The sequence below is a fragment of the Taudactylus pleione genome, unplaced genomic scaffold (assembly GCF_031769625.1).
Source record: "Taudactylus pleione unplaced genomic scaffold, aTauple2 ptg000173l, whole genome shotgun sequence".
NCBI classification, from domain to species: Eukaryota; Metazoa; Chordata; class Amphibia; order Anura; family Myobatrachidae; genus Taudactylus; species Taudactylus pleione.
This window is the reverse complement of record NW_028284575.1, coordinates 6,497,295-6,518,537: the sequence shown is the minus strand read 5'-3', so window position 1 is coordinate 6,518,537 and position 21,243 is coordinate 6,497,295. Positions and strand designations below refer to the sequence as shown.

At 46.4% G+C, this 21,243-nt stretch overlaps 2 protein-coding genes across 8 annotated transcripts in view; one reads left to right on the top strand and one right to left on the bottom strand.

The window, feature by feature from the left end:
• The first annotated feature begins 3,678 nt into the window (after positions 1–3,678).
• Positions 3,679–10,453, top strand: LOC148521213 (speedy protein 1-B-like). Its single transcript, XM_088475572.1, has 4 exons — positions 3,679–3,690; positions 4,675–4,760; positions 5,537–5,696; positions 10,256–10,453. Exons 1-4 carry the CDS (start codon positions 3,679–3,681, stop codon positions 10,451–10,453), a joined length of 456 nt encoding a protein of 151 aa, XP_088331698.1.
• Positions 10,454–10,495: 42 nt separating this feature from the next.
• The window catches only part of TYW5 (tRNA-yW synthesizing protein 5), a 44,826-nt gene continuing 34,078 nt past the window's right edge, over positions 10,496–21,243 (bottom strand). For all 7 annotated transcript variants that reach the window (XM_088475531.1, XM_088475529.1, XM_088475528.1 and 4 more), the window contains exons 8-9: positions 15,767–15,883; positions 10,496–12,075 (exon numbers count right to left, since the gene is read on the bottom strand). In XM_088475531.1, the coding sequence (XP_088331657.1) occupies positions 11,819–12,075; positions 15,767–15,883 (374 nt within the window). In that variant the 3' untranslated portion in view covers positions 10,496–11,818. The remainder of the gene's footprint in view (positions 12,076–15,766; positions 15,884–21,243) is intronic.

The following is a 21,243-nucleotide window of genomic DNA, read 5'->3' as shown; positions in this document are numbered from 1 at the left end:
ATACACTTCTTTGCAACATAGTATAATTGTGCATATAGCAGAATATGTAGATAGTATTCACTTATACCCCCCTTTCCCCCCACATACCAATTGGGAAAATCACTGGGAATGCATTTGGACCCATTGCTCTACTCTTTTAGCATTGCCTGGGCCTCTCACCTCTGGGCCCCATAGCCATTTGCTGTTGTGAGTGGCCTAAGATAGGATAACTGCAAGTTTTCTCAGTAGACCTAAACACAGGAAAACTGGTATGCATATGACAAAATCTTCCACCACAATTACTGCCTCATGTCACATATATTAATTGGTGACAGGTTACTAAGATAGATGTGATTATGTAATTGTAAATATTACTATTAGTTCATTTATGTAATGCAGCATTTTAGCTTCAGTGGCCCATTAAGTCATGCTGTATCCATGACAACAGCACTAAAACATTAGTCATCAAAGGTTGTCATTGTGACATCACTTGTGATTGTTCAACCTGGCTAAGAGCTCTGGAGTCTTATGACATAACAGCCAGACCACTGAAGAGCATCAGACTTTAGCTTCATTTATTTCTTTATTGATTTATTTAGTTATATATTTAGTTTATTATTCATATATTTCATTTATTTTATTATATTTTACGTAGAATTAGGTATAGGCAGTAGGATAAGTTTTTTTTATATTTATTTATTATATATTTCATTTATTATATTGTACTTAGAATTAGATATAGGCAGTAGGATAATTTTTTTTCTATTTATATTTATTTATATATATTTCATTTATTATATTGTACTTAGAATTAGGCAGTAGGATAGGATTTATTTATATTTTTATTATATTTTTATATATTTATTTTATTATTTTCTACTTAGAATTAGTTAGTGTTAGTTAGTATTTTATTATATTTATTTAATTTTTAGGTAGATTTTAGTTTTATTTAGTTTAATTAGGACTCCAGTCCTAATTAGGACTCTTCAGTCTTTGCTGGTTGTGAGTGACAAGCAGAGTTATGGACAGTGGGTAAGTACGATAAGCGAGTCACTACAATAGTAAGCTATAGGGTGAATAGTAATGGGGATCACATTGGTAAGGGGTTACAAATAGTGTATAGGTGACTGTGCACATAATAGAGTCAGATATTATGCAGACATACAATACCACTGATTTCTGCAGGCCAGTATAGAGGGTACAGATTTGTAACTAAGGGGTCTGTTTACTAAGCCTTGGGTGGAGATAGTGTATGAAGATAAAGTACCAGGTAACTAGCTCCTAACTGTCATTTTTCAAAAACAGTCTCTGACATGGCAGTTAGGAGCTGATTGCTGGTACTTTATCTCCGTCCACTTTATATCCATCCAAGGCTTAGTAAATACACCCCTAACTTTGTTATAGTTTTAGAGCTATTCTCTTAGCAAAAATTAAATATAACAAAATGTATTTAGTCAAGGAGCCGATATCACCCTCAAAATTATTCCACATGCAAATGAGTCTTCATTTTGTGGGACTAAGTATTTAAATAAGATTAAAGCACATTTACAGAGGAATGACCTGATCTGTGGGTGGCTGCAGAGTTTCTACCTGCAAAACTATTTGTATTACTATTAGCACTTAGGAGAGGCCACTAATTGGGGATTGCTGTTATACTCTCAGTAGGATGACATTATAACCTCAAATTATAACTGTTATCACTATGAGCATATTAGCCAGAACTACAATCCTGCAAAAGTAGCTGCACCCCCATTTTATGATGGCATTTCCCAAAAGCGGTATGTTACCCTCCTGTGCTGGGCGCACACAAAATACAGCAAACAATGAATTGCAGAGGGGCATGTAAGGATGCTAAATAGTATCCATTATCTTCATTTGAAAATACTGTAACTGATCATTATTATCATATATAATAGAGAAAACTTTCTAATCACAGGACGCCAGCCGAGTTACATCCTGCTAAGAGGAGGAGAGTAGACAGCAGCCGAGATTCCCTGTCTACTTTCCTCGGACAGAAGGAGAGAGAGGCTTTCTGTGAATTGCTGGGTAAGGCTTATTCTCTTATTATTTATTATCACTTACACATAATGTCTCAGGGTGCACTTCACTATTGATGCTTAATAATCAGTATTTACTGATAAACTCTACTTGGAAGAACCAATAGTTTGTAGAATCCACTCATTCCATTTTCTGGAGATGGATGAATTTTACCAACTATTGGTTCTTCCAAGTGGAGTTTATCAGTGACTACTGGGCCTGATACAGGGAAGGACAGATGTGCAGAGCGGCCCACAAGCGGCTGTGCAAATACTGTTAAAAATTAGTTCCTAAACACCATTGTAGTGTTGTTATAATCCCAACCCCCATATCTGGACCCAGGGGTGCAACTAGGTATTTGGAGGCCCCATAGCAAAAGTTTGTAAGGTCACTTATGTACCACCCATTGAGCACTGGGGAGCATTCATCTGCCTACTTCGCTGGCACAGACCCACAGCCAGGACCTCAGAAAAACCTGGGTAATAAGTAAACACACTGTCACCATTATCTTGGCGCCCATTGGTGAGCAGTTAACATTCAAAGCTGGAGAGTTGCTGGTTTGCCCAATGGGTACAAAGCATTCAGCAAACCCCAATAAAGCATGGTGGCAGAGTAAGCTCCTCCCAGCACAATGGGTACAAAGCATTCAGCAAACCCCTATAAAGCATGGTGGCAGAGTAAGCTCCTCCCAGCACAATGGGTACAAAGCATTCAGCAATCCCCTATAAAGCATGGTGGCAGAGTAAGCTCCTCCCAGCACAATAGGTACAAGCATTCAGCAAACCCCTATAAAGCATGGTGGCAGAGTAAGCTCCTCCCAGCACAATGGGTACAAAGCATTCAGCAAACCCCTATAAAGCATGGTGGCAGAGTAAGCTCCTCCCAGCACAATGGGTACAAAGCATTCAGCAAACCCCTATAAAGCATGGTGGCAGAGTAAGCTCCTCCCAGCACAATAGGTACAAAGCATTCAGCAAACCCCTATAAAGCATGGTGGCAGAGTAAGCTCACCCCAGCACAATGGGTACAAAACATTCAGCAAACCCCTATAAAGCATGGTGGCAGAGTAAGCTCCTCCCAGCACAATGGGTGCAAAGCATTCAGCAAACCCCTATAAAGCATGGTGGCAGAGTAAGCTCCTCCCATCACAATGGGTACAAAGCATTCAGCAAACCCCTATAAAGCATGGTGGCAGAGTAAGCTCATCCCATCACAATAGGTACAAAGCATTCAGCAAACCCCTATAAAGCATGGTGGCAGAGTAAGCTCCTTCCAGCACAATGGGTGCAAAGCATTTAGCAAACCCCTATAAAGCATGGTGGCAGAGTAAGCTCCTTCCAGCACAATGGGTGCAAAGCATTTAGCAAACCCCTATAAAGCATGGTGGCAGAGTAAGCTCATCCCATCACAGGAAGATTTAAACTTTAATAAGAGAAGATTCAGTTGCAAAGTTTTGTTTATATGCTACATTACTTTATGTATGACATGTATAGCATAATGAATACTATTATATGGATAGCTATGTAGAAAGTCAGTTACCTATCAACCAATGAAATTCTGTCATGTTCCCCACTATATCCTGTAACATTATTACATTTCATGCTTTTCATTTCAGGATTACCTATAATCCAGCGTTTCCTGCAGAGGGATAAGAAAATGTGGATGTCTGACAAGGTATTTCCTTATTATTATTAGCCAGTACTTCTCTCACTATACAGCACTTTATAGGGGATTCCAACTTCATACGTTTTTTCTTTCATATGGAAGTACCCCATATCGCTTCCGGTAATGTACATATACCAATGACTGTCTCTTCCGACGAAAGGTTATTTGTGTGTAAGGTTATCTCAGAGGCATGCTAAGAGATGAGGGGGCTCTCATAGTAAAGCACCCCCCATACCAGTGCTGGCTGTGCTTGTGCCCATGTAGTGCCCCTCCCCATACTTGCTCCCGGCTGTACGGCCATCTTTCCAGCAATGTATCTCTCACAGTGACCGATTCTTTACTATCTGTTGTGAGGGCTCCATCTTTCCCAATATGTTGCCGGAAAGATACTTCTATTGGATGACCTGTACCCTTGAGGGCACTATTGTGTGGCATATTATGAATTGGTGGGGGCACTATTGTGCGGCATATTATGAATTGGTGGGGGCACTATTGTGCAGCATATTATGAATTGGTGAGGGCACTATTGTGTGGCATATTATGAATTGGTGAGGGCACTATTGTGCAGCATATTATGAATTGGTGAGGGCACTATTGTGTGGCATATTATGAATTGGTGGGGGCACTATTGTGCAGCATATTATGAATTGGTGAGGGCACTATTGTGTGGCATATTATGAATTGGTGGGGGCACTATTGTGTGGCATATTATGAATTACTGAATTGAATTCAAAAGGGTATAAATAATATGTGCCTATTTAAATGCATGTCCATAACTATATGTTTCGGATTTAGCAAGGCATCGCGCCCAAAATGTTTCCCATTGGTGGTCAGCACCCTGCCAAACAAATCCTAGAGTGGGCACTACTAGATCACATTTAGATCCACCAAAACTAAGCTCCCAAATCCCATATCTATGTTACCAATAGTACAGCTGGTGTATGTATACACGCATTTTTCCATCTAATCATGTATCTGGTTATTCTATTCTAGTACTTACTGGCGATGGCCCTCATTTATTTCAAGAGGGCTGGTCTCACCATGGATGAATACACCATTGGCAACTTTTACTGCGCACTGTAAGTATTTTAACTCATTGATTCATCAGATGAGACTGGAATGCAAAATGCAAGTCAGGTTTTAATTATTATTTCCTGTGTTCCAACTTAAATTGACAAATGTATAATTTGCTATCAGTGTAACATCAGGACACAGCAATGTACTGGCCAGTCTAATCTTTTTATCACTGATTATCATGGCAATATAAGTGTACATATCACAGTGATTTAACAGTGATTTATCACCATGGAAGGTGAGCACCAATACCCAGCTGCCATGGAGACAAAAATCCAGAGCTGTAAAAGTTAGTTATCACTCTAGAGACCTCCGTTCTCCTCTGAGTATGTACGTGGCCAGGACATCAGTATAACTGACAGCGTAATATAAAAATACAACAATATCCCCCAAAAATACTATTTATTTCTGGGAGAGGAACGATATGCCCATTGTTTTAAAAAGATCAAGGTGATTCTTTCTTTTACTGCCATCCTGAGATGGCGCTAACAAAATAGGAATCGTTTTGGATAGTTGATAAATGATACAATAGCTGGAGAGGAAATTATCTATGGAAATCTCATTACTAAATTGTGTTCAGTAAAGAGAGGCCCTTTACACCATTATGCCCAGAGAAGGGCTGTACCCTTCCATACCACAGTCTATCCATAGCCTTATACTTGGCATACAAGGAGCTGTGGAAAACATGGTAGGTCCTCTGTAATACTGGTAATTTAGACATGTTTGCAAATTTGATGGTTATTATGTTGCAAAAACTTACTGTGGTCTTCTGTTTCTGTAGTTTTCTGGCCAATCAAACAGAGGAAGACAAACTTTTTTACAAAAGAATGTACGATGACATCGCTAAGGTGTATCCACTAAGGTTCTTCCAGAAGAAAAAAAATACATTTTGGGTCAGGATTCAGCGCCGCACATACGTGGCTCCAGAAGAGCTGGAAGAGGTGTGTAATGTAGTAGATTAAGGCCCTCATTCAGAGCCGTACGCTCTGAGCAGAGCGCACACTCTGAATAAGGGCCGCCCTCCATGAAAATGGAGCGTCCTCCTGGACGCTCGTATAGCTGTGGGTCACCACCCACAGGCTATACGAGCGTGCAGTTTGATGGCCGCGATGGTCTTGCCCATCGCAACCATCGAAACTGCGTACAAAAGCCTGTGGTTGAGTTTTTCAACCACAAGGCTCGGAGTGATTTTGGCTCTATCAGAGCCAAAATCACTCCCACTGACATCACTAGTGATGTCAGTGGGCCGGCTTCTGACGGGAGGCGTTCCCGTGGGAACGCCCCCGTCAGGGAGGCACGCCCCCGGCACGCCCACCAAAGGGGGCGTGCTGTCAGTCAACATCGACAGCACGCCCCCTTTGAAGAGACACTACGAGCGAAGGAAAATCCTTCGCTCGTCGCGTCTGGCGCATGCGCACGACGGAGCACCCCCCGTCGTGCGCATGCTCAGTGCAGAACATCGACCCACTTGCGAGCGGACAGCCGCTCGCGAGTGGGTCTGAATCAGGCCCTAAGTTCATAGGTGAGAATGTCATGGATCACACTGGGAGTAAAGTTACCTACACACTATACAATGATTGGGTGATCGGCCTTATTTATGTTATAGTGTGTATGAACGATTGTTTTAGCGATTTGCTGATAAAACGGTTAGAAAACATCCAGAAACGCATTCCTTCCACTGACCGATCTGTTGGTCAAGAACGAAAATCTCTGCCTCAATTTCCCGATATTGAGCAGTGTGTGTGCTTTCTCCATAATCTGCACGTATCCCCTGTATTCTCCTGTCACTGTCATCCTCCATAATCTGCCCGTATCCCCTGTGTTCTCCTGTCACTATGTCATCCTCCATAATCTGCCCGTATTCCCTGTGTTCTCCTGTCACTATGTCATCCTCCATAATCTGCCTGTATTCCCTGTGTTCTCCTGTCACTGTCATCCTCCATAATCTGCCCGTATTCCTTGTTCTCCTGTCACTATGTCATCCTCCATAATCTGCCCGTATCCCGTGTTCTCCTGTCACTATGTCATCCTCCATAATCTGCCCGTATCCCGTGTTCTCCTGTCACTGTGTCATCCTCCATAATCTGCCTGTATTCCCTGTGTTCTCCTGTCACTGTCATCCTCCATAATCTGCCCGTATTCCTTGTTCTCCTGTCACTATGTCATCCTCCATAATCTGCCTGTATTCTGTGTTCTCCTGTCACTGTGTCATCCTCCATAATCTGCCCGTATCCCGTGTTCTCCTGTCACTATGTCATCCTCCATAATCTGCCCGTATCCCCTGTGTTCTCCTGTCACTATGTCATCCTCCATAATCTGCCCGTATTCCCCGTGTTCTCCTGTCACTATGTCATCCTCCATAATCTGCCCGTATTTCCTGTGTTCTCCTGTCACTATGTCATCCTCCATAATCTGCCCATATTCCCCGTGTTCTCCTGTCACTATGTCATTCTCCATAACCTTCCCGTATTCCCTGTGTTCTCCTGTCACTATGTCATCCTCCATAATCTGCCCAGATCCCGTGTGTTCTCCTGTCATTATGTCATCCTCCATAATCTGCCCGTATCCCCTGTGTTCTCCTGTCACTGTCATCCTCCATAATCTGCCCGTATTCCCTGTGTTCTCCTGTCACTATGTCATCCTCCATAATCTGCCCGTATTCCCTGTGTTCTCCTATCACTATGTCATCCTCTATAATCTGAACGTATCCCGTGTTCTCCTGTCACTATGTCATCCTCCATAATCTGCCCGTATCCCGTGTTCTCCTGTCACTATGTCATCCTCCATAATCTGCCCGTATCCCGTGTTCTCCTGTCACTATGTTATCCTCCATAATCTGCCCGTATCCCGTGTTCTCCTGTCACTATGTCATCCTCCATAATCTGCCCGTATCCCCTGTATTCTCCTGTCACTGTCATCCTCCATAATCTGCCCATATCCCGTGTTCTCCTGTCACTATGTCATCCTCCATAATCTGCCCGTGTTCCCTGTGTTCTCCTGTCACTATGTCATCCTCCATAATCTGCCCGTATCCCCTGTGTTCTCCTGGCACTATGTCATCCTCCATAATCTGCCCGTATCCCCTGTGTTCTCCTGTCACTATGTCATCCTCCATAATCTGCCTGTATTCCCTGTGTTCTCCTGTCACTGTCATCCTCCATAATCTGCCCGTATTCCGTGTTCTCCTGTCACTATGTCATCCTCCATAATCTGCCCGTATCCCCTGTATTCTCCTGTCACCCTCCATAATCTGCCCATATCCCGTGTTCTCCTGTCACTATGTCATCCTCCATAATCTGCCCGTATTCCCTGTGTTCTCCTGTCACTAGGTCATCCTCCATAATCTGCCCGTATCCCCTGTGTTCTCCTGGCACTAGGTCATCCTCCATAATATGCCCGTATCCCCTGTGTTCTCCTGTCACTATGTCATCCTCCATAATCTGCCTGTATTCCCTGTGTTCTCCTGTCACTGTCATCCTCCATAATCTGCCTGTATTCCCTGTGTTCTCCTGTCACTGTCATCCTCCATAATCTGCCCGTATTCCGTGTTCTCCTGTCACTATGTCATCCTCCATAATCTGCCTGTATTCTGTGTTCTCCTGTCACTATGTCATCCTCCATAATCTGCCCGTATCCCCTGTGTTCTCCTGTCACTATGTCATCCTCCATAATCTGCCTGTATTCCCTGTGTTCTCCTGTCACTCTCATCCTCCATAATCTGCCCGTATTCCGTGTTCTCCTGTCACTATGTCATCCTCCATAATCTGCCTGTATTCTGTGTTCTCCTGTCACTATGTCATCCTCCATAATCTGCCCGTATTCCCCTGTCACTATGTCATCCTCCATAATCTGCCCGTATCCCCCGTGTTCTCCTGTCACTATGTCATCCTCCATAATCTGCCCGTATTTCCTGTGTTCTCCTGTCACTATGTCATCCTCCATAATCTGCCCGTATCCCGTGTTCTCCTGTCACTATGTCATCCTCCATAATCTTCCCGTATTCCCCGTGTTCTCCTGTCACTATGTCATCCTCCATAATCTGCCCGTATCCCGTGTTCTCCTGTCACTATGTCATCCTCCATAATCTGCCCGTATTCCCTGTGTTCTCCTGTCACTATGTCATCCTCCATAATCTGCCCGTATTCCCTGTGTTCTCCTGTCACTATGTCATCCTCCATAATCTGCCCGTATCCCGTGTGTTCTCCTGTCACTGTCATCCTCCATAATCTGCCCGTATTCCCTGTGTTCTCCTGTCACTATGTCATCCTCCATAATCTGCCCGTATTCCCTGTGTTCTCCTATCACTATGTCATCCTCTATAATCTGAACGTATCCCGTGTTCTCCTGTCACTATGTCATCCTCCATAATCTGCCCGTATTTCCTGTGTTCTCCTGACACTATGTCATCCTCCATAATCTGCCTGTATCCCCTGTGTTCTCCTGTCACTATGTCATCCTACATAATCTGCCCGTATTCCCTGTGTTCTCCTGTCACTATGTCATCCTCCTTGTGGGTGGACATATGCAAAATGAGTGTAGTGTGGTGGAAAAGCGGGAGTAATGGGATTATACATTAGTATGGGGATGTGGAAATTGTGTCATTCATCCAAAAAAGCATTTTTCTTTTAAGTTGAGTGTGTAACTGTACGCCGCCTTGAGATGGTGTACAGGCCCCCGACAGCCTTCGTAAGTGCAGGGAGGGATCTTTGCAGATTCCTCCCTGCTCTATCGACACCATCTTCAGCAGCTGTCTACTACTGCTCCCTTCCTCCTCCTCCTCTCGACAGAACATGCAGGCTATCTTACAAGCTCTCTCGGTGCAGGGAGAAGAGGGGGCTCCACACAGGAAACACAGGGGAGAGGGGAGACACAAGCAGGAGCTGCAGCCTGAGAGCAGAAACATGCAGAGGAGGTGCAGGCAGGGAGTGGAGACATGGGCAGAGGAGGTGCGGGCAGGGAGTGGAGACATGGGCAGAGGAGGTGCGGGCAGGGAGTGGAGACATGGGTAAAGGAGGTATAGGCAGGGAGCAGGGACATGGGCATAGGAGGTGTAGGCAGGGAGCAGGGACATGGGCATAGGAGGTGCCGACAGGGAGTGGAGACATGGGCAGAGGAGATGCAGGCTGGCTGCGGAGACATGGGCAGAGGAGGTGCAAGCAGGGAGAGGGGAGACATGGGGTGGAGGTGCTGGCTGGGAGTGGAGAAATGAGGTGCGGGCAGGCAGAAGGGAGACATGAGGATGAGGTGTTTGCTGGTAGCGGAGACAGAATATATTAAAGGGAAAAGTATCACGATTCCAAAAAGTTGACTCCGCAGAAAGAGCAGTTTTTCGGAAGTGGTACTTTAGTTAATGAGGCATGATGAATGAGGCATGATGAATGATGCAGAGTATTCAAAGCATAATTTTCACCATTGATAATTATGTAATGATGAATACACCCCTATGTCCCTGAAAAGTTGAATTATAGTTTTCTTTTGTTTTTATGTTTTTTTTAACTAGGTGATGAGAGGGGACGATCACTGGGCGTGGAGACGAGAGAGGAATATCCACCTAGGAGGGGCCATAAGGCACTATATGCCCAGGAACACCATACCTGCTGGCCCACCTCCTGTGAGAGCAGAGGGAAGCCCAGCTGCCAGCGCCCGCCTTGCCGAGGTGCCACAGAGGAGGCGGAGTGGAGGCTGCCGCTGTGTATAAATCATACCATCACCCACATCTCAGACACAGCAAAGAAAAAGATCACTTTCTGCATATTTTTAATAAAATGAATGAATGTATACTTTTTGGAGCTGATATTTATTAATGTACATATAAGTAGTGTAAAAATACATACATGCTTGTTTCTAACAATTGACACATTTTGATAAAGTGTTACCATTTGTCATCTGCAAACTCTTTGTCTCCTCATTGCCTCCTATCTGACTCTGCGATGTCTTTATATGAGCATTTTCTGTGCATTACCCGTCAATGGTAGCATACAATATGCTTTACACAGTAACAATCCCCCTGTTCCCCTGAGCAATACTGGGCAGCCTGTCATGGAGCACAAAATAATAAGCGCCACATGGACAATAGGTGTTCCTCACTTACGGGCGGATTCAATTAGCCAGGAAAAGCCGCGGTTTGCCAAAAAGGTGTATCGTGCTATGCTATTAGCCGCGGCTGCACAAAGCTGGCGAGTGTTAACTATAAAAATGATTGCAAAAAACAAAGCAGATGTTTATAAGTTATAAATATATTCTTTGTATTATTCTCGTCATTTTTATATCACATCTCAGGAGTAGTACAGGGGAGGCTCTGCCTGCACGTCCCTGCTGAACACCCCTAACACCTCTGTACCAGCAGTTACATTTCCAAAGCCGTTCACATATAATCTGCGACAAGATCCACATAGCCTTGGATATAATAATATTAGTGTGCAGCACGGATGAAACAGACCCTTCCCTCACTATAAAGTCTGCAAATTATAATTTTTTCCACCAAATTCAAATAGTAATAAAATAAAAAGTTAAAAATGCAAAATGGTCACAGAGCGATGGTCGCCACGATATTTACAAAACAATACCGCACCCCAGCATTAGTCCTTCCAATTACAGCTTCATTATGCAGACAGAAGCTTTGTAACCATCTGCAGTAACTGTACAGTATGACTATAAACAGGCAAAAAATGAATCTACAATACAGAACATTGTCCCTGCACCTTATCACGGTGTCACACCTTGTATACAGTGCACATACTTCTTCTACCATACTCTGTAGTACTAGCTGATTACACAGCTGTACAGCGATACGAGATATAACTGGTACAGCAATAGTTGTGTAACAGTAACCAGGGGAAGAGATGTGGGAATGGGATAGATTTCCAATATTTCCCTATAACAGTTCCATACAATATAAAAATAGATTTATTCCATTTTTCAATTACAAGAAGCACTAACAAACAATAAAATAACAAAAAATGAAAGAACATGGAAATTTAATTCCAGGCGATGATCAGGGATGATACAACAGACCCAGTAAAATATATATATACATCTTCATTTGCAGTCTGTGTATAAAGTTCTATTCAAAGTTTGCACTGTAGGCTTTGGCCTGTACACGTAATACCATTTTCCTAGCATAGAAATCTTTATACTCCTCAGGCAGTTCATCCAGAGTCTTCAGTGCCCGATCTAAGATCTGCGCTGCCCTGGAGGCCGCCGTGAGGTCCTTGTTACCGTACGTGTCCGTTTTATCGTAGAACTCAGGGGGCAGGTGCTTCCAGAACACGTTTACTCCCACGCCAAACTCTTCCGCCACCGTATTGTGAAACCACAAAGCTAGAACCAACAAGAGGAATGAAGTAACATTTGCATAGACAGATTATAGTAGCTTTAGTGATTCTAGGTTATAAAAAACGTGGTCATATCTAGAGTTCTAATTCCGGACATGCAAAGACTGAATACCAGTCACCAGCTGGGACCAGATGGGCTAATAGTCCGGTACAGCCATCTAGCTCCGCCTCTCTGCGCTCTGCTCGGCCGGCATGCTTAGACGAGGCATGCCGCCAGGCCACTCCCCCACGACTAACCTCACGCTCCCACTCCTCTGTTTCCATGCACACACGCCTATGCCGATCGTCTGTAAAGAATGCCATGGCTGATTTGTAGCACCAGTCCGTCCCTGGTGAGGAAAGATGGCGAATGCACTGGGCCTGATTAAGAGTTGTATGCAAGTCCGCTTTCCAGGCGGATCTCGCGATTTGTCGGCTACTGCACATATGTCAGAGCCTGCATGCACAACTTTACGCAAGTACGGGCAACTTAGAGTCGTACCACATCTCCGCTTGTGGTTTAATGGGCGCCACTAGGCGTTCGCGCGCAGACTATGTGTTCTGTGGGCGTGTAAACAGAATTGCCGGATATTCAGACGTGGGTGTACGAAGAGGCCTAGCTGATTTTAGGCAGATCTCTTCCACCAGGAATAGAGCTGGCGCAAGTCTGCGCCAATAGTGACGATGGCTACTTTCACAAGCGGAGGGATGTCGACGGTGCTGCAGCATAATACAGGCAACTCTGAATCCACATTTATTTTCGAGCAGACAATGTCGCCATATAGCGTGTGTCGCTAAGTCAGGCCCATTGTGACTGAAGGGCTGTAAAACACCTCTGCTGGTAAACAGAGATACACATCTGTCTACAGATGGACAGTGTCCTGAGCCTGCTTGTAATGTAGCATGGTAAACACGTGTCCTTACTCAGCTTTGCTCTCAGCGCAACATGTTCACTAGAGTGAACATGTCACCTCTCCGCTCAGCACAAGATCTGCGTCTCTCATCCCCACGCATTACTTGCTCCCATTCACGGTTACGGGACTTTCTTCGGGCTGCACCCACTCTATGGAATGCCTTAGCACGCACAATAAGACTTTCCTCTAGTCTCCTATCCTTCAAGCGTTCCCAGAAAACTCACCTCTTCAGACAAGCTTATCAGATCCAGAACCGCCCACATAACCTTCATAGCTTCCATGTCTAATTACATCCCCTCTCACAGTCCACACACAACCTCACATATTGTCTTTCTTTCACATCCTCCTGACATTTGGCCGACATTCCTGTGTGACTGGATCATGCAGGCCACCAAGAAACTCTGCAGTCTGGCTGGACCAAATTGCAATATATAGCACCTAACCTTGTGTATCAATGCCTATTTCCCTATAGATCAGTGGTCAGGGAACAGGGGTAAATTACCCCACATGGGGTAAAAATTAAATTCCTGGGGGTAATGGATGGACAGCCGGGCATGCATATGAATCATTCTATAATATAGAATGATTCATATGCATGCCTGGCTGTGCCACAGGGAGGCTCTAAGCCGGATGCCCGCTGAGATGTTATTACCAGCGGGCGCCCGGCTCCTTCCCTGTAGCGCCGAGTTAGCCGGAGGCTGGAGTTCTCTTCTGAACTCCAGCTTCCGGCTCTCTCCATGTGCACTCCTTCCTTTCAAATCAAGGGGGTAACGGCAGCGTATCTAAATATATTTTGGGGTAAAAGGTAAAAAAGTTCCCTGACCCCTGCTATAGATAGTAAGCTTGTGAGCAGGGCCTTCCAACCTATATATCTGTCCATTATTACCCAGTTTTGGTCTATTAATGTTCCAATTGTAAACGGAATATGCTGCGCTATATAAGAAACTTAATAAAAATAAAATAGAGTGGCACCAGATTTTGCGCTAAAGTTTTTGCAAGTGTTCTGTATTTTCCCCTTTGCCGTCACTACTGTACTGTACTTAACGCAGCACTTTCAATTGCACAAAATTCACACAAATATTTGCGTAAAAGTACCATAATATTAGTGACAAAATGAAGCATCATATTACTGACAACGCAGCAGAGAGCGTGAAGACTGATCAACATTCGTCTATACAGAAGCGTGACAATGCGGCTAAACATAGGGAGATCATATCATACACATGCTACAGTGATCTATGACATACATGACACACAATGTACAGTAGGACATGACTAACACCTATAGCCGCATTCTCAGTCTTCTGCCTCATTGTAGCACAGCTTAGTAAGGACACATCTGTACACGTATTTATCTCCCTTCTACAACTTCCATAATAACCACTGTAAAGCCCACCGTCATAGCAGTCTCTCTCTGCCTGATCCTTGCCACATCAATATCACCACCGCACTATGGGCCGGATCCAATTAACCGCGGTAAATTATCGCGTGAGGAAAAGGGTCGTATCCTTAGGCTTTTATTCCCGAGGTTATTAAATTACAACCCCTTTTCCCTCGCGTGATAAAACTGCGGCTAACACTTGTTAACCCATAGGTTCCGGGTAAAGTACCCGGAGCTATGGGTTAACGCATTCTCGGCACCCGCAGTAAGGGCACGCTGCGGATTTCTGTTCGAGCCTCCCTCAGACTCGAAGCCTGTGGGTTGTAACTGAATAGCCCTGGCCAACCAATTAGCCCGCGGTTAATTACCATGGCTAATTGAATCCGGCCCATGTGACTCGGTGTAAGGACACCTTCATATAATAGCGCCTGTATTGTGCTGTGAGAAGTCCGGCCGGGTCTGCCCATCCCCTCCCAAACTCACAGGCAACTCTGGATGCCTGTCCCTGCGTTACCCGACATCACAGCTGGGCGACGGGGTGGGCCAATGAAAGCCCGTTGCATCATCAACCCCAGAGGGCTGTCTGGCGGTCTATTTAAACCACTGTGTGCTTCAACTTCGGCTGACCTGGTAGGCCCTCAGTGAGGCCCCATTTTAATTGTTAGGTGTCCGATTCCTATTTTGCCACCCCTGCCCTCTACTATACCACCACCGTCGGCGCTAGGCCAAAAGGTATTGGTTAGGCAGACTGGAGGCCTGAACCACAGCGGGCACAAGGCACCATTTGCTTCTCTGCTACTTTGGGCAGGCGGAGGCCTAAGCAACAGCAGGCACTAGGCCCCATTTGCACCCAACCCCCTCACTTTAGGCTGCGGTTATTGTTAAGTCGGCGCTAGGCCGTATGTATTGTATTGCTCAGCACTAGGTCGCAGGTATTGTTAAGTCAGCATTAGGCCGTGTGCACTGAATCGTTTGGCACTAGGCCACTGGTATTGTTTAGACAGCTCTAGGCCGTGTGTATCGCCATTGTCGTGCTCTCCTGATCTAAGTAAATGGCCCCGGTCACCGGCTGGGCCCCATCCCCCGCAGTCCGTCCCCCATTGAAGGTAGGCCGCTCAGGTAATCATCTGCTTGCTAGGGTATTGTGATTATCGTATTGTCCTAAAACTGATATGCCGCTAGTTGTCGGTAGGAGCGTCATCAATGAAAGCCGTTAGGTGTGAGGTAAGTGACCGACTACACCTGCAGAGCAGCAAGCGTAGATCCCGACACCGCCTCTAACACTGCTTAGTGTAAAGACGTGGGATAACGGTGAGGTAATAGTTCCTGGAGCCTGGAAATGGCTGTAGAGGTAATCCTAGGTGTGGTCAGGGAGTGAGTACGGAATGTATAAAGTGCCTCACCTGGGATAAACAGCACATCCCCAGCGTGTAAGGTACATTCATATCTCCGCGCCTGAGAGAAAAGCGGATACTTGGCAAAGTCTGGGTTATCCACATTTAACACCTCAGATTTGTCACCTGAAAACAAAGTCCATACATATCAATGTAATATGACATAAAGAGAAGCAGGAGTGCTGAAACTATTCTGTGAGACTAATATAAGGAATGTGTCATTATAGGGTGAACGTAACAGGATGCTTTATACTGTGTCCTTGGCAGGAGAAGATTTGGGAGAGGAGGGGAGAATGGGGGAATCACTGCAGCTGCAAACTTGTAACGTACCGTATGCTGCCCGTGGTGTCCTGTGTACAGCAATAGTACCGTGTGATGCCCGTGGTGTCATGTGTACAGTAATAGTACCGTGTGCTGCCCGTGGTGTCCTATGTACAGTAATAGTACTGTGTGCTGCCCGTGGTGTCCTGTGTACAGTAATAGTACTGTGTGCTGCCCGTGGTGTCCTGTGTACAGTAATAGTACAGTGTGCTGCCCGTGGTGTCCTGTGTACAGTAATAGTACAGTGTGCTGCCCGTGGTGTCCTGTGTACAGTAATAGTACAGTGTGCTGCCCGTGGTGTCCTGTGTACAGTAATAGTACAGTGTGCTGCCCGTGGTGTCCTGTGTATAGTAATAGTACTGTGTGCTGCCCGTGGTGTCCTGTGTACAGTAATAGTACAGTGTGCTGCCCGTGGTGTCCTGTGTACAGTAATAGTACAGTGTGCTGCCCGTGGTGTCCTGTGTACAGTAATAGTACAGTGTGCTGCCCGTGGTGTCCTGTGTACAGTAATAGTACAGTGTGCTGCCCGTGGTGTCCTGTGTACAGTAATAGTACAGTGTGCTGCCCGTGGTGTCCTGTGTACAGTAATAGTACAGTGTGCTGCCCGTGGTGTCCTGTGTACAGTAATAGTACAGTGTGCTGCCCGTGGTGTCCTGTGTACAGTAATAGTACTGTGTGCTGCCCGTGGTGTCCTGTGTACAGTAATAGTACAGTGTGCTGCCCGTGGTGTCCTGTGTACAGTAATAGTACAGTGTGCTGCCCGTGGTGTCCTGTGTACAGTAATAGTACTGTGTGCTGCCCGTGGTGTCCTGTGTACAGTAATAGTACTGTGTGCTGCCCGTGGTGTCCTGTGTACAGTAATAGTACAGTGTGCTGCCCGTGGTGTCCTGTGTACAGTAATAGTACTGTGTGCTGCCCGTGGTGTCCTGTGTACAGTAATAACAAGAGATATGGTAAGAACTTACCTTTGTTATCTCTGTTTCTACGAAGTCCATAGGGTCCACAGGGTTGACCTTGGGGTATAGGTTGGGAACCAAATCCGGGCACCACGCAGTTAAAGCTTTTAGCTCCCAGGATGCACTGGGTCCACTCTCCCTATAACCCCACCCCCAAGCCAGAGGCACCTCAGTTTGATAGTAGCCAAAGGCCGGAGGAGGAGAGAAAAAGAGAGAGAAAACTGGAACACTCAATAACCATACTCACCGAAATGGGAGACGGAAAACCGGTGACCAGCCACACAGCCCATATGAAGCCAGGTGCGTCAGGGCGGGCGCCCTGTGGACCCTATGGACTTCGTAGAAACAGAGATAACAAAGGTAAGTTCTTACCATATCTCTTGTTTTCTACTTCAGGGTCCATAGGGGGTCCACAGGGTTGACCTTGGGGATGTCCCAAAGCAGTTCAACCAAGGGTGGGGACGCTCCTGTGCTGAGAGGAGAATCCGTCGCCAAAAAGGAAGCATCCTGAGAGGCAAAAGAAACCAATGCCTAGAACCTTAAAAAGGTGTGGACAGAAGACCACGTGGCCACCTAGTAAGGCAAAACAGCCGAGGCGCCACAGCGAGCCGCACACGAGGGTCACATGGCCCGAGAAAAAACAAGCATCAACAACAGGAAGGCCTACCCATGGGTAGGCCCCTGAGGAAGACCTACGAGGCCATCCAAGTCAACATTTGGTTATAGGCCGGCCATCCTTTCCTGTGAAAACCAGAAATCTCAGACCACCAATAAGGAGTCCGATTTCCGTAAGGAACCTGAACGGATCACATAAATCCAAAGAGGCCAGACCACAGTCAATGAGGCCACACCAGCCGAGAGGACTGGGGACAGAATGGCCGTACCATAAGTTCCAGAATAATATGGAACCTGAAAACCACTAAGAAGAAACACAGGGCGAGAGCAACTCCCACCCTGACATGATGCCCTCCAGAAGAGGGAGCCACATGAGAACGCTCCCAATTCAGACACTCTCCTGGTTGATATAAACACCCTGAGAGAAAGAGAGAGCCTAAGCAATAGACCATGTAATGGCTATCACAACCAGCGGTTCCATTGACTGTCCCCGGAGGTAACGAAGAACCACTACTTACTCCCAAGGAGTCCCTAGGGAGGACAAATGGAGGCATAATCAAGAAAACACTCCAAAGGATGAACTGGATACCAGAGTGAAGCAATTCCATATCTTAACCATACTGACAGTGTAGAGATCCGCACTGTCAGGAAGACCAGGCCAAGTGTGAAACCCAAGCCAGCCGGAAGGAATGCCAGAATATCTGGAAATCCTGGACACCGGAGGATTGTATCGACAGGTACAATACCATAAGATTTATGGCTGCCACAGTTTGTGGTAGGTCCCAGCAAAAGCTGATCCATGTGCTCTAATCATTCCAACGATGACAAAGCCAGGGAAGCCGTAAGACCACTGTAAGGACACAGTCAAAGACAAACGACCCAGGTCCAAGGCAAAACCAAGGACCCTGAGACAACAGGTCCGGGCAGTGAAGCATCAGGGATGGAGTATCGATGTAGAGACTCCGAAGATCCAAGTACCCCTGACATCTGGGGCAATCAGGAGCCACCAGCAGGAAAGCATCTCCGTCTCGATTGAAAACACTTCCAAAGACCTCGAGGAAGAAGGGAGACCGGAGAACACAGGTACACAAAGTGGAAGGACCACTTCACCGACAAAGAGTCGCTGAAGTTTGCTTCAGAATCCCCAGAGCTGAACTGTAACACCCTAGTGTGATAAAGTCAGAAGGCCATGAGGGTCACCTCAGGGGGGCCCCCCCTGCTCACCAGGAGATGAAACCTCTCTTGGGGAAGAGACTAGTCCCCGGGATGCACGTCGTGACGGCTGAGGACTCCCGCTGCCCAATGGAGAGCTCCTGAAATGAACGCTGCCGAGATGGTCGGGAGGAGACCCTCGGACTATGTCCGAATATGTGACATACCTGTCATTGCCACCCAACGAACAGTGTTGCTAAAAAGGAAGCCACTGTCCTGACCCTGTCGGACTGAACCTTTTCAGGTTCACCGGGAAACAAGAGTTATGCCAGAGTAAGTTAATTGACAGGGTGGAATCGACAGACGTCCAACTGCACTGAAAAGGATTCGGTCCAGACACTGTCCCTAGCAAAGAAAACCCTGGACGAGATGGCCATAGCCACCCGGACAGGGACCGACTTGCCTCCGGAGAGAGCATCATCGTTTGAACAGTTATCCGACAGAAAAAACTCATTCCATCTGGAGATGAGCCAATTATGGAAAGGCCTGGAATGGAACTGAGCCCATTCCACCATGCATCCCAGAGTGTAAAGACATCTGTCGACTGCGCAGACAACCATGTACTCCTAATGGAGGAGATTCCGTCTTACGCCAGAAGAATTCTCAGATTCTGAGAATCCAGCAGGGATCCTAGATGAAGAATACCCAGAGAGGGATGCAGGGAGGACTTTTTCCCCGTTGATTAAACGTCTGCACCCTGAAGAAGCCACAGTCATCCTGACCTGGCCGTAAAGTACCCCGGTGATCCCGCTAAGAGCAGGAGGCCGTCCAGGTACAGGAGCATTGGGATATACTGAACAGAAGAACTGTCAGAAAATCCAAAACGCTGGTAAACCCCTGTGGGGCTGAGGACAGTCCCAACAGGCAGAGCCCGAAAAATTGTAAGTGTTGCTGTGATACAGCAAACCTCAGCCCATGCTGAGGAAAGGTCTCTGTAAGTACCCGTAGGCACGCGTCCTGTATATCCAGTGATACCCTAAAGTCCCCAGGTTCCAAACATCGTATGATGGAGCATAGGGATTTCCTCCTGAGCCCAGGTAGCTTTAGGAACTGGTTCAGGGAATTGAGACAGAGAACAGGCCAAAGAGGACCATTCAGCCACCGCACCAGAAAGAAAACAGAACAACCAGTCCCTCACTGAGATAGTGGGGATGGCCCAATTAGCTCCGCTTACCGCAACAACTGCATAGCTTTCTGGATCTGTAAGGCCCTTGTAAAGAGGGCGTACCCTCCTACCCACGTAGCCGCGGCAACTTGACACTAATACCGGGCGAACTGAGAAAATCGGTATCTCCCAGTTGTAGGCCTGTCCCGTCAGACTGAAGAGATATCCGTAGGTTCAGAAGCAGGATCGGCTGGCAGTCCAGGCCTGCTCGGTACTGGATATGTCGGCCCTTGTAGATGCCGACAGTCTACGAAGAAACAGACCTTTAGGCTGACCGAGAGGACAAAAAAGACTTAACAGACTTAGTCTGAGGCCTTGTAGTGTGCATAGCTGAAAGCGGTAAACTTGTCGTTAGTAATACTGCCAATGTTACTACAATCTTGTCAAGGTCAGGACCAAACAATATCAACCCTAAAGATGGTATCTGCACCTCTGCATTCTCAGAGCGCAGCCATAGGGTATTACGGAGGATACAGTCGCAGCCGGAACTCTGAAAGTTAGGAGACTGGTATCCAATATAGGCATGTCCACCTATGACAACTGCATATATTACATGAGCGACCAAATACATTTGAACCCCCGACGTGTTGGAGGGGAAAAAACGTTACAAATGCATCAACCCAATATGCAATAGTATTAACCAACCATGCTATAGCCATGGTAGGATGGGTAACAACTCCTGAAAGCAAGTATACTGATTTCAGGCAGAGTTACCACCTACGGATCCGAAGAATCCGACCACGCAGGAATGGGAGGCGTAGTAACGTCTGTAATCAGACGAGTAACACGCCCATCCCCCCCAGGAGGGGCTCGTGATGACCCTCAGGGAATTTGGGACAGGAGGCCAAACACTGTTGTAACACCTCCTATCTGGCAACAGCCAGAGTCCCGCTATGCGATCCACCCGCTAGTCAGCAACAGGTAACCCGAAGGCACGCAATACTGAGGGTGTATGATACAGGTGCAGGTCAACATTCACTCTAACCAGAATGGACCTGCTACCAGCCCTAAAGCAGGGATAATAATACCTGAAATAGGCTTCCCCCCGTGTAAGAGGGAAAGAGCCCCGAACAGTACCCAGTTCACGGCAGAGCCAACTGGGAAGTAACCACAGGGCGTCAACCACGCCAATTAGCGTTTCGTAGAAAACGACATCCACCCAGGGTGGCTGTTGTGGTAATCCCTGCAAGGGGAATGACAGACTATTGTGGCACCAG

What these genes read in the sequence shown, in the direction of transcription:
- LOC148521213 (XM_088475572.1), top strand. An exon ending in GGCAACTTTTACTGCGCACT is followed by an intron (nt 4,761 to 5,536) that starts GTAAGTATTTTA and finishes CTGTTTCTGTAG; the next exon opens with TTTTCTGGCCAATCAAACAG. An exon ending in CTCCAGAAGAGCTGGAAGAG is followed by an intron (nt 5,697 to 10,255) that starts GTGTGTAATGTA and finishes TTTTTTAACTAG; the next exon opens with GTGATGAGAGGGGACGATCA.